This window comes from Opisthocomus hoazin, chromosome 4 (assembly GCF_030867145.1).
Source record: "Opisthocomus hoazin isolate bOpiHoa1 chromosome 4, bOpiHoa1.hap1, whole genome shotgun sequence".
In the NCBI taxonomy this organism is placed as follows: Eukaryota; Metazoa; Chordata; class Aves; order Opisthocomiformes; family Opisthocomidae; genus Opisthocomus; species Opisthocomus hoazin.
The window spans coordinates 43148271-43160489 of NC_134417.1; the positions used below are offsets into that span (position 1 = coordinate 43148271).

Below are 12219 nucleotides of genomic sequence, written 5' to 3' on the forward strand. Positions count from 1 at the left end.
GAGGCATTTTCTCACGTGATTTTGGTCACAGATCTGACTGGGATTTAGGCATCACTCTAGTAGTGTCATCCACAAAGACGTGCCTTTACCTTTTCATGCGATCTGGTTTTGATTGTATTCGTTGACAGGAGACATCGTGGCCCTTTTTGGTGCCTAAGTGCAAGTAGTTCATGAGTGACTTGTTCCTGTGCCCAAGATGCTCCTGTGTACCTGGCATGCAGACCTGAAAGTACACCGACTTCTATAGTAGTAGCGTTTGGATAAATGCACAGCAGAGCATGTTGGAGACACCTTCACTTGAAAAAATGCTGACAAAGAGTGTGGTAATAGTTGCTTCATGCTAGGCCCTCATCATGGAAGACTTTTAGATTACTGGTCCATCTTTCAGTTCCTGAAGAGTTGTTGGGTTGTACACTGAGGCGATGGAATGAAGCTTCTATACCCTCTGAAGGTTACCCGCAGTGTAGAAAAGAATACAGGGTTCATGGGGTCCAAGGAACAGTGTGTGTAAATAAGAGAAGGTATGCTCTCAGGACAACTTACATGTCATTAAAAATCTGGATGAAAAACATCAATCATCCTCACAGCAGGGACCAAAACAGAGAAGTTTTTCCTGTGCCTCCAACACTGAAATACAGCGTTTTAGGCTCCCTTTGCTGCAGAGAAATATCCCTTTGGAAGAGGTGGCTGGAATCCTGTTTTAGAGATAAGATGTGTAAGTTTCTTCCTGATGAACTCATTTTGTGTATTCTAGTGTGTTGTTGAATAACATGTAATTTGTCCTGTTGTCAGTTCCCTTTTCTTATTTTAAATGTGTTTGGATTTCTTGTGAGAGAGAACCAGATGTAGATGGTTATGGGCAGGAAAGCATAAAAACAAGAGTACAGATGGTATAAATACATGAAGACAAAGGGAGGGTGACACCAACTGTTGCTAGCAAGTCGTGAGTTGAAATTTCTAAGTAGACATTTGAATTTCTGTGTTTAGAAGTATTCAGTTCTTGAAGTAAGGTTAATTTAGCAGACTGAAGAGAAATTTAGTCTTTCATTTTGTTTGTTTCAGTGCTTTACAGTTACTTTTCCAGCTGTATTTTTGTACACCTAGCAAGGAGATTTCCTTTTTTCCCTGTTTCTCCGGGACAGTGAGTTATTTGGAAGGAGGTTTTCTTCCATAAAATCCTGTTCTTTGTTGTCAAGCTGTGCAGTTTTGGCAAGCCATATCCTGCTTGTCTAAGGATTACTTTCTCTAAATGTAATGAAGTATAAACCAAACAAACAAGTGAGAAACCACAGATGGGACAAAATGATCAAGCAAGGCTCCGATTGGAAAATTTTACGTCTGCTGTGAGGTCTGCAGCATCATTAATGAAAAGGATGCAGCATTCCCTGCTCTTGTGCTGTTTTTGTTGATCGATAGGTGTTTGTGAGGGTTTTCTCCAGAAAGCCGCATACGGCTGCAATAATTCGTATCGAATACGTTTTAGCAGATCTGTAGGGAATCGTTACAGGTTGCAATTGCACCACTTTTGGGGGGCAGGAATAAGGGTGGTGCCCAGACTGCAAAACGCGCCGTTGCCAGTGTGCAGCCATCACTAGGCAACGCTGCCGGTGGATGCAGGCTGGCCGGGGCGGCGATGGCAGCCCTGCAGCTGGGGAAATCTGCGCATCTGCTCCAGAACGCCACCCAGAATCCCGAGGCTCCCCAGCTTCGTGTTTACGCTTTCTGCGCCGGAACGTGCAGCTAAGGAACGGCAAGGAGATGGGAAGGTAAAAAGATAATCTGAGGAGGGAAAGGCTGAGGGCAGGCAATGAAAAAACGAGCGTGCAAGAAGATAAATGGGGGTTTAGTGAGCCAGGGAAGCGTACTACGGGAGGCGGCACCAGCACAAAAGGAGAAACGAAAGCAGAACAAAAATGGAAGCAAAGGAATTAGAATGAATGGGCAAAAAATAATTGAAAAATGAAGAAATAAATCTAAAGCAAAAGTAGGGGAAAAGCGGACAGCAGGGGTATGGATAAGGACAAACTGAAATGAATGAGAGGAAATTTTGGCAGGAAAACAGAATATGGAGCAAAAAGAATGTAGCAACTTCTACTTGAGTCAGTAGTTTGTAATGTTAATGTTTGTTTTGTGTGTGTTAACTGAAAGTATCCTGTATGTTTTTAAGAGCTGTTTCTCAAATGATGAAAGTAGTCAGCTAGATTTCTGAGGGATGTTTTTTAGCTGTTTTTGGCATAGGAATATCTGTGTTGTGGTCCATACTGTACGTTTTGTAACTTCATTTTATCAGAGAAGTGCCTTTACTTTTCCAGTGGACCCGTCTTCTGCTATTTTTTTGCAACTGTTATGAATGCAATTATAAAATATGGATAGAATTACATTTTATTGTGCTCCTGGTAATCAAAGATATTTATTTCTCTTTTTATAGTACATTTGGGAACGCCTTGCTGTTGGTTTTAAACACAAGAATTACCGATCCCGAGAAGGAGTGTGTTTGTGTCTTATTGCTACTTTAAACATGTAAGCTTTTTGTTTCTATGGAAACGTAATGGTTCTATCCTTCTTCTAAATGTCATTTTTCTCTGAAACTAATACTTTAGGAAGTCTCAGTCAATTAAATTAATACATGGGGAAAATCAAACAATTTGTGAGCTTTCTGAAAGAAAGATTAAAGGTGTAGTATTTTCGTCTTATTTAAAAGTAGACAAAGTACTAGTAAGAAAGAGGTGGAGCTTGATTGATGTAAGTTTGTATGTTATCATTGCTAAGCTAAAAGTTCATTTCTGCAGAAAGTATTTTCTGTTTTTCTGTTAAAAAAAAAAGTTTAACTTGTTTGTTTGTTTCTTTTTAGTTATGGTGCACAACCATTAGTCCTCAGCAAGTTGGTACCACATCTGTGTACAGCGTTTGGTGACTCGAATAGTCAGGTAAGGATCTCATTACTTACTGGTGCTTCGACAACTATACTTTGACAGAGGACTATAGCAAAATAGATGTAGGCATTTAAGGAAAGTCGATAGGCTTGCTTGTATACAAAGGATCATTATTTTCTACAATGAGAAACAATAAACCCATTTTCTTCTGAATCAGCCCATCCATTAGAAGATGAAAGTAGAGTTGCGAAGGCAGCAGTGCCGTGATATACTGACCCCTTTAGTTTTGTCTTGAAGCTAGTCGTTACTGAGAACGGTTGTTTCCTGTAGAGCATTTTGAAAGAAGAGGGGAAAAAAAAATATTGACAGGAAGAACTGCTTCCAGAAGGAGCTCCTACGTGAGACCTGTAATATTTTGCCAAATTTGCTAAAAATAACACCACGTGCAGGACAGGTAATAACTTCCCAAATGGAACTCGAATGGCATTTGAGCACATGCAAGGACCGCAGTTAAAATCAGTTAATTAAACAAAAACATCTGCAGTGAAAATCAAGATGTAGTTCATAATGGTGACATCTGAACTTCAAAAAACCTTCAAATGGAAATGGATAAGATCTCTGAGTTATATGAGATTGTGTCTGAGAGAAAAGACTAAGAATACAGTAAGGAAGAAGGTGGCTTTGGTAGGAGATGGGCAAATAAAGAGGATAGTTACTTATGCTTATTTTCTGGGTGCAGCAAAGTCTTTGTCTCCTTTGTATAGTGTAGCATCATTCTATTTGAGAGAAAGTCTGTTAAGAATTTATCTTGCTTGTTGATCATTAGTGAAGATGTAGTTCATATCTTGATAAAGCAATTGTGCGTTTAGTTCAAACTGTTACAAAGAACAATACGAAAGTCATTCCAGTAATTCTTTATAGAGAGTAATGACATTTACTAACATGCATTTTTGGCAGTTTTTATTGTGATGACGGTGGTTTACATTTTTTAAAGGCACTCTGTCTCCTTGCTTGAACTGTTCTTTCCTCTTCCCCTATCTTGTCATACTCCCTTTTTTGTGCTTATGTGATGCCACGTAATTCCTGTTGAAGGAAGTAAAGAAAACACTGATCACTTTGGCCTGCTTTTGTGGGCAGTCAGGTCTTTAGTTTTCCAGAAGGGCCTCACTGCATGTGGCAGCAGATGAAAGTAAGGTGAAGTGTCAATGGAACAGATCCTCCTAGAAGCCATGCTAAAGCACATGGAGGCCAGGGAGGTGATTCGAGACAGCCAGCATGGCTTCACCGAGGGCAAGTCCTGCCTCACCAACCTGGTGGCTTTCTATGATGGTGTAACAACAAGAGTGGACAAGGGAAAACCAATGGATGTCATCTATCTGGATTTTTGTAAAGCCTTTGACACGGTGCCCCACAACATCCTTCTTTCTAAATTGGAGAGCTATGGATTTGATGGGTGGACCGTTCGGTAGATAAGGAATTGGTTGGATGGTCGCAGCCAAAAGGTAGTGATCAACGGCTCAATGTCTGGATGGAGACCAGTGACGAGAGGAGTCCCTCGGGGGTCCGTACTGGGACCGGTGCTGTTCAATATTATTTATCAATGACATGGACAGCGACATCGAGTGTACCCTCAGCAAGTTTGCAGATGACACCAAGCTGAGTGGTACGGTTGAGACACCAGAAGGACAGGATGCCATCCAGAGGGACCTGGACAAACTGGAGAGGTGGGCCTGTGTGAACCTCATGAGGTTCAGCAAGGCCAAGTGCAAGGTCCTACACCTGGGTCGGGGTAATGCCCGGTATCAATACAGGATGGGGGATGAAAGGATCGAGAGCAGCCCTGCTGAGAGGGACTTGGGGGTACTGATAGACGAAAGGCTGGACATGAGCCGGCAATGTGCACTGGCAGCCCAGAGGGCCAACCGTGTCCTGGGCTGCATCAAGAGAAGCGTGGCCAGCAGGTCAAGAGAGGTGATTCTGCCCCTCTACTCTGCTCTGGTGAGACCTCACCTGGAGTACTGCGTTCAGCTCTGGAGCCCTCAGTACAAGAAGGACATGGACCTGTTGGAGCGGGTCCAAAGGAGGGCTACAAAAATGATCCGAGGGCTGGAGCACCTCTCCTATGAGGACAGGCTGAGAGAGTTGGGCTTGTTCAGCCTGGAGAAGAGAAGGCTGAGGGGAGACCTGCTTGCAGCCTTTCAGTACTTAAAGGGAGCCTATAGGAAAGATGGGGACAGTCTTTTTACAAGAGACAGTAGTGACAGGACGAGGGGTAATGGTTTTAAACTAAAACAGGGTAGGTTTAGGCTGGATATAAGGAAGAAATTGTTTACAATGAGGGTTGTGAAACACTGGAACGGGTTGCCCAGAGAGGTGGTGGAGGCCCCATCCCTGGAAACATTCAAGACCAGGTTGGACAGGGCTCTGAGCAACCTGATGTAGTTAGTGGTGTCCCTGGTCGCTGCGGGGGGGTTGGACTAGATGACCTCTAGGGGTCCCTTCCGACCCAAAACTTTCTGTGGTTCTATGAGTCTAGGGACTAACTTTTGGAAGTACTGCCTACTGTGATAGAGTCTTAAATAAAGCACATTTTTTTCCACAAATATTATTCTTATGTCCATCACAGAAATCCCCTCTAGCGTTGTTATTTCTAAGATTTTTCATTTACCATCTGAGATGCTCTGACTTGGAACAAATAACATCTTGAAATAACAGTTGTATTTCCTTTCCCTTCCATCCTCACTGTTTCAGATGTTTTGTGAAATGAGTTGGCATGCAGGTGGATAGAAACTAGAAGATGAGTGAGTTGTCAGCGAATGCTGTTTTGGTTTCTGTAACCCTGAAATTAACAATTTAAACTCTCTGTTCACAGGTGAGAGATGCTGCCATACTAGCCATTGTAGAGGTTTATAGACATGTGGGAGAGAAAGTACGAGTAGATCTTACGAAGAGAGGAATTCCTCCTGGAAGGCGAGTTATCTGTTTTGATTTTTTTAAACCTGAGCCATTCTGTGTTACTGTTCTTTATCAGAACTTTAAACTCACTAAAAACTTTGTTTTTAAAATTATTAACATTTTTAGTTTATCTTCTAGTTAGTTTTGCTTCCATTGTGATGTTACTACTGTCCTGACTTTCTTTTACTGTTGTCTTTTCTGCTTGGAAGAGGCATACAGGTGTAGGATGTAAGCAGCCTTACATTCACCAGTTAAAATCCCCTGACTTCGTCCAGCTTTCAGCTTCTCTTAGCGGTAGAGAAATGTTTTAAAATTGAGCAAATATCTACTGAGTGCAGCGGGGGAATAATTAGAAAATACTTGAATATATACATCTTGATCCTTGTTCTAGAGTTACTGTTTAGCCTCAGTGTAGAAGATCTCAACTGAAGCACTTAAATCAATACTTGTGAGTAACTTAAATCAATACGTGTGTGAGAGAGAACATGAGTGAGTGTGCAATGGAAGTATGGCCAATCGACACGCTATTACTTTCCTGAAGATACTTATCATGGAAAAATTGTCCTCCCTTGCTTCTTGCTAATTACATCAGACCGATCCTTTCCACCTGAGATACCTGCTTATGGGCTACAGTTAGATGAAAGAGAGGTGCTTTTCAAAATAACTGCTTCCCAATTCTGCAATTGCAATTCCGGGTTTCAGTGAGAGGAGTATTCAAAAGGAGCGTTCATTGGTCTAGCTGTTGAGACATGCCATCACAGGACACTGGAATTTCTTGCAGAAGGTGCAAGGAAGTTTAGAAAATGCGTACTTCGTCAGGTCCTCTCTCTTTCTGAAAAGCAATTCTTATCTTTAAAGGCTGGTCTGTGTTGTGTGTAGATTAGTTTACATGAAATAGAATTAGCCATTGTTTTGTTGCTACCTTGGCAAGGATTTGTTTAATTAAGAAAGCTAGACAGAGTTTGAAATTGTATTTAGTGGTAAAGATTGTTTATACAATAAAATTTTTCAAATTCCTTAGTAAAACAATTTACACTTTAAAAAATATGTTAACCCCTTATAGATCAACAGAGTCTGAATCTTTCTCTCACTTCTTGATTTTGGTAAAGCTGAATATATCTATTACATGGTGTCAGAGAAGATCGAAATGGATACTGTGCTGCATCAGACCCTTCTAAAAAACTATTAGCCTTATTTTTTACTGATGATTTGTAGGGTATCGAAATATCATAGGATAATGGTGTTGAATGTGTTGTTTCAGATTCCAGGCAGCGTTCAGCCTCTTTGGGCAAAAGCATACACTGCCTGTTGGAATGGGAAGTCATACACGTTCTCTTCTATTTAATGGCTGTCACGATTTTAGACTATGAAGAGATTGTATGGTTACCGCAGGAATTTAAGCTGTATTATTACTACAATTCCAGAAATTGAGTTTCATAGCAGATAATTGGAACATACCAGAGAAGATCCTTCTTGCATTAAGATAGGGTCTTGGATTTGGAACAGAGAGTAAGAGCAAAAGAGCACAGATAACAACAGCCTGTGTTTATACTGTGAATGTTGGGTCTGACCAAAAGTTTAGGTACAGCACTCATCCTGTTCGCATTTCAATGTGACACAAACTGAGTAAATCTTGGCATCCAAATAGGATTAAACACCATAGGACCTCTGTATCCTTAGGGCAATCAACAGCTTCTAATTTAGTTGCAGTAGGTGCCAAATTGTTGTTTCTACTGTCTGAATCAGCTGAATACAAAATTCCCCCTGATCTGGAACTAAGCATAGTTGTACCATTTGCATTTATGTAAAGAAGCAAGGCTCTACTTGGCGCATATTAAACGGGTTGTTGCTGTTGAATCTCAGCAGTTTTGCACCTGACAGTCAAAGCTAGTGAAAAATAATACATGAGCTGAGTCTCAACGCAGTGTCCTATGCAGTAGTTTTCAGGTTGGGATGAAGGAGGGAGTTATGATTTGAGTTGAGCATGAGACTACTAGTCTCTGTCCCATCCATCGCTGACAGAAGGCAGAGTTCCTGTAGTTTCTTCTTACTCCTTCACACAAGTAGCAAGTCAGTTGACAAAGCTCAGGAAAGGCAGATTAGCTTTATGGTATCTCAGACTCTTGTTCCTTTAGAGGCAGACCTAATTTAAGATGTTTCTTCTCCAGCCCCTGCCAGAAGTTTTCCCTTCGCTTAGATGTATTTCGTGTGGTTATGGAGGAGCTATGATCTGTGGAAAAAAAGCTTTGATGTAGAGTATCATCTTATCAATGTTTTGAAGGGAATTTGTGTGCATATTTGTGTGTCTGGGTAGGTTTTAAGGGTTTTAAGTATTACGGATAATCTGTAGTTCAGACACAGCTGTTTTCATTTGTTGAGTTCAGCCTTAAACTGCACTGCAGCTCCTTCGCTGTATGACAGTGTGTTTAAAAATTGTGTGTAAACACAAACATTAGAAGTAACCCCCATTACTTCAGTGTTTGGTGCACATGTGATTTAATAGAATGTAGGCTTGTTTATGTAACAGATTACACATTAGAGATGTGTGTGTTGCTGCTTGAACGCAGTCTGCCCTAAAGCACTGAAAATAAGGGCTCATGTCTGCTGAAAGGAAGGCAGGAAAGTTAATCGTTGTTTTGAGAAATTGTTCAACTACTTTAAATATGCAAATAATATATACATGTTGTATCTATATGAAGCCAAATGTAGTTAGTAATTTAGTAGTAGTAGGCTTGAAAGGTTTTGTAATCTGCACCTGGTAGGTTTGCCTTTGTGGAAAACACTGGGTTTTCTAGAGAAGATTATTGGGCCTATTGGAGTCTAGGTAGTCAATAAAAGAAGATGGGATCTTACTTTTGTAGTTCAACTCTGCTTGCTAGTATTGTGTTTTTCTTCGGTGCATTTTTATTCTTTAGACATTAATTTGTGAGTTTGTTTATAAACAAAATCAGTGAATTCTTCTATGTGTTATTTTTCAATTTACAAATCTCGGAATAATAAAGTGCTTTTTGCCTGAAGCACATTCCTTTTTCAGAAACATCAGCATCAAGTCAGTGGTTGGAAATCTGGATTTTGTTTTCCCCTTTGTTAAAGTTGCTGCCAGAGAGGTTTGACAGTCTTTGGTATCAGGATTGTAAGTATTAGTGTTAATACATTTGTTAAAACTGAAAGTAGGTGTTATATTTCGTGTTCTGTGAGCCAAGAATAATGAACGGGTTTTGTTCTATATGAGCCGAATTGAATTTGTTACAGTACAGAATCCGTGTGGCTGATTTTCCCTTAATGGAAATACCGTATGTGGCTTTGGATAGCAGTTGCTTCGTTGGAGTATTAAAAGCTTTTTAAGATCTTTCAGGATGTCATCTGAAAACTTTTGCACTGTTACTTGAGAAACGTAAATGTATAAACCCAGTTATTTGTTTAGTTCTTACGTCTAGGGCCACAGTTTCATATCCTGAAATACTGAAACATTTTGCAGTATGTATTTCTGAATACAACATTGTGTGGTACGCACATTCTGCTTATCTGTCTGGTTCATGTTGTAGATGAGGTCCATCTGTGTGTCCAGATGTGGACACATGTCTGTGCAAGATTTTTTTTTTCTTTTAGAAGCGGGAAGTCAGGGGAAATAAGTGCAAGGTTTCATATGGGCCATTTCCTGCTTGAGACTTACTTTGGACACGAAGAACGTACTAGTTACCATCCTTCCTTCTTCATGTTCCTGCTATTGACAGGGCAGTGGTGCTTTTTCGCTTCTTGATCACAAGGTCCAAACTTTTCAGGTATTCCTCTCTACCTGTCATGCAAACAGTTGAACTCAAACATGGCCGTAAATAATCACTTTTCAGTCTGGAAGCCTAGTGCATATTCTCTGCTGGCGTCTGCTTTTCTGTGTGCGTGCGTGTTAGCTCAAGTTGTGTCTTAGAAGGGTACGTATTCCTCTTATTGAATGTAATATGTTAATCCTTTGATAGAGACCTGTCAGCTGCCATAAAGAGGGTTTAGCAGGTTGCCAGGAGCCCCTGTTTAAAGTGCTATAACCTCATACATTCACTGAGACAGTAACAGTTGTCCAGCCCATGCAGAAGTGGCCTGCTGTCCTGAACATCTGTTTTTCGTCAATGGGGATTTTCCCTTCCATATGTGAAATTGCAGAAGACCTGTCTGTGCCTTTTTGGAGGAAGAAGATAATATTTCCATTCACTGGTGACATACTATTTGTGTTGACTGATGACTTCACTGATTGATTATGCATGTCGTATCCAGACTTGGGCTTGCAGAAATGAGATAAAGGAGTAGTAATGCCGCTCTTCTCAAAGAATGTTCCTCATTGCTGATGACGGGAAACCAGTCTTCACCCAGCCCTTTAAAATTCCTTGGATTCTTCTTGGCTAGGCTCTCTGTTGCCAGGAGCTGAGCTCTGTAAACATTCTTAAATTGATCGTGGTTGCAATAATTATTCTAGAGACCTGCCTTGCTGTCTGTAGCTGTGTGGAGAAATATGAGAATAGAACATGGTAGAATGGAGAGCTGGGTGGGAGGAGAGGGAGGAAGAAACTTGTGAGAGTCTTTGCAAAGTAGTAGTTACAGTTCTTCTAAGCTGTACTAAAGAGAGGGTTGGATCTACAGTAGTGCTTGATGATTTTGGCAGCTGTGTTCTACTGGATTTTTTTTTTGTTTGTTTTGTTTTGTAGCTATGACAAAATACTAGGGAGTGTGCCTCTGGTCATAAAGACATGGGTTGAAAGCTTAAGGAGTGGCAGTACTGTGTTGTTCTCCAGCCTGCACCACTGACTACATAGCATCTAGTGCTGACAAACACATTTTTTGATGTTCATAATTAGCACTTTATCAGATATTTTGCCCAGAGTGAGAGGCAAGGTGTGTATTATTATAATTTATTTATGAGGAAGCTTTTTGTTTTTCCTCTTCTTTTTAAAACACTCAGGAAAGCATTTTTGAAAACTAAGCTCAAAAGAGCAGGGAAATACTTTTTTCTTTTGAATTCTCTAAAATATGTGTGCCAAATGCATAACATCAGCCTAACAGGATATAAAAATCAAAGTGAAATTTTAAAGGAAATCTCTCTAGTCTTCATGTTCAGTTTCTCTCAGGATAACAGTTTCAGCTTTTCAGTTGTAGTGTGAAGTCCTCCTCGTTAACTAGGTGAACTGTTGATGCAGTGTTTAGTATGGAATCCGGCAGTGAGGGGAACTCGCAATCACGGGTAAACAGTACAGGTCCTTCCTGTGGTACATATGAAGCAAATGAATTAACTTCGTTTTATGAAAGCAAGATGGCATAATACATTATGATGTGTATTGATTTGTGTGTGAACTTTTCATTTTGTATGCTTGAAAGCACATAGCACGTTAATGGGATTCTCTGCCTCGTTAATAAATGTTAGCACCCGAAAAGCATTTCATATAATAACTGTAGTTTTCCTTTTTCAAGTCTAAGTGCAAAAAAACCATTTTGGTATATATTGCCTTTTGTTTACGAATTGACCCTTTCATTAAAAGGCTGAGGTTTAGTATGAGACCAGCGAAGTTTGACATTTGTGAATTGCTGCCATTTCAGATGCTTTGCTGTGGCTGCAATGGTTGTAAATACAATAGTGGTGCAGAAGGGAGAAGATAATAAGTTCCAGAAGGAGGACTGACAAGCATGTTAGGGGAGAAGATGATGCAAACAGCTACTGAACTGCACAGAATTTTGAGATGAGTTGAGATGGTAGAGTAACTGCTGGTTTGTGTTACAGGTTATTGACTTACACAGTGAAAGGGGGATTTTGGTTTTGTTTTTTTAGATGCTTGCAGTAGGGTAGGCCTTTTTGTGTAGTTCTCAGCTAAATCCAGGTGGTTCTTGTTGTGAGCCTGTTAAGTGCAGGACAAATTTGCTTTGTAGCAGAATGCTTTGAAGTATTTGCAAAGTGAAAGCAACACATTGTGAGTCCTAAAATGTTGTCATGTGTGGGGAAAGGCTCGGGCTTTTTGTATGGTTGTCTGGCTGCGTTTCATGATTTTGTCATAATCTTTGTTATTAGATAAATGAGGTACCAGTGAATGAAAGGGGTGTGCAGTTTGTCAGGGAAGGTGGGCTGTGCACAGTGAGAGTGCAGAGCCTCCCTACACAGATCATTGAGTAAATGTGGTGAGTGCGTAAGGCAGTGTTGAAGTTAAATCTCTGTGCGGTCTTGACTTTGCTCCTTCATGTGTTGTGAGAATTTTCATACCCAAGCACTGTTTTTATCCATTTTTCTCGGTTTGTCTTGAAATAGTTTGGATTGTGAGTTGTAAACAGAGCCTTTCAGTATTTGCTCTTTTAGCAAATTTTGAACTGGGTAATACAGTCTCTGGTACTGGTAATGTAGCTGAACTGTACCTGTTTG

At 40.4% G+C, this 12219-nt stretch overlaps 2 protein-coding genes across 41 annotated transcripts in view; one reads left to right on the forward strand and one right to left on the reverse strand.

The window, feature by feature from the left end:
* The window catches only part of FBXL2 (F-box and leucine rich repeat protein 2), a 520918-nt gene that overhangs the window by 278964 nt on the left and 229735 nt on the right, over window positions 1–12219 (reverse strand). The gene's annotated exons all lie outside the window — the stretch shown is intronic.
* Window positions 1–12219, forward strand: part of CLASP2 (cytoplasmic linker associated protein 2) — a 152633-nt gene that overhangs the window by 28240 nt on the left and 112174 nt on the right. For 39 of the 40 annotated variants that reach the window (XM_075418732.1, XM_075418763.1, XM_075418762.1 and 36 more), the window contains 3 exons: window positions 2429–2520; window positions 2852–2927; window positions 5746–5843. In XM_075418732.1, the coding sequence (XP_075274847.1) occupies window positions 2429–2520; window positions 2852–2927; window positions 5746–5843 (266 nt within the window). Of the gene's footprint in view, window positions 1–1613; window positions 1767–2428; window positions 2521–2851; window positions 2928–5745; window positions 5844–12219 lie in introns of those variants that run through there. The other variant, XM_075418750.1, reaches the window with a different exon arrangement.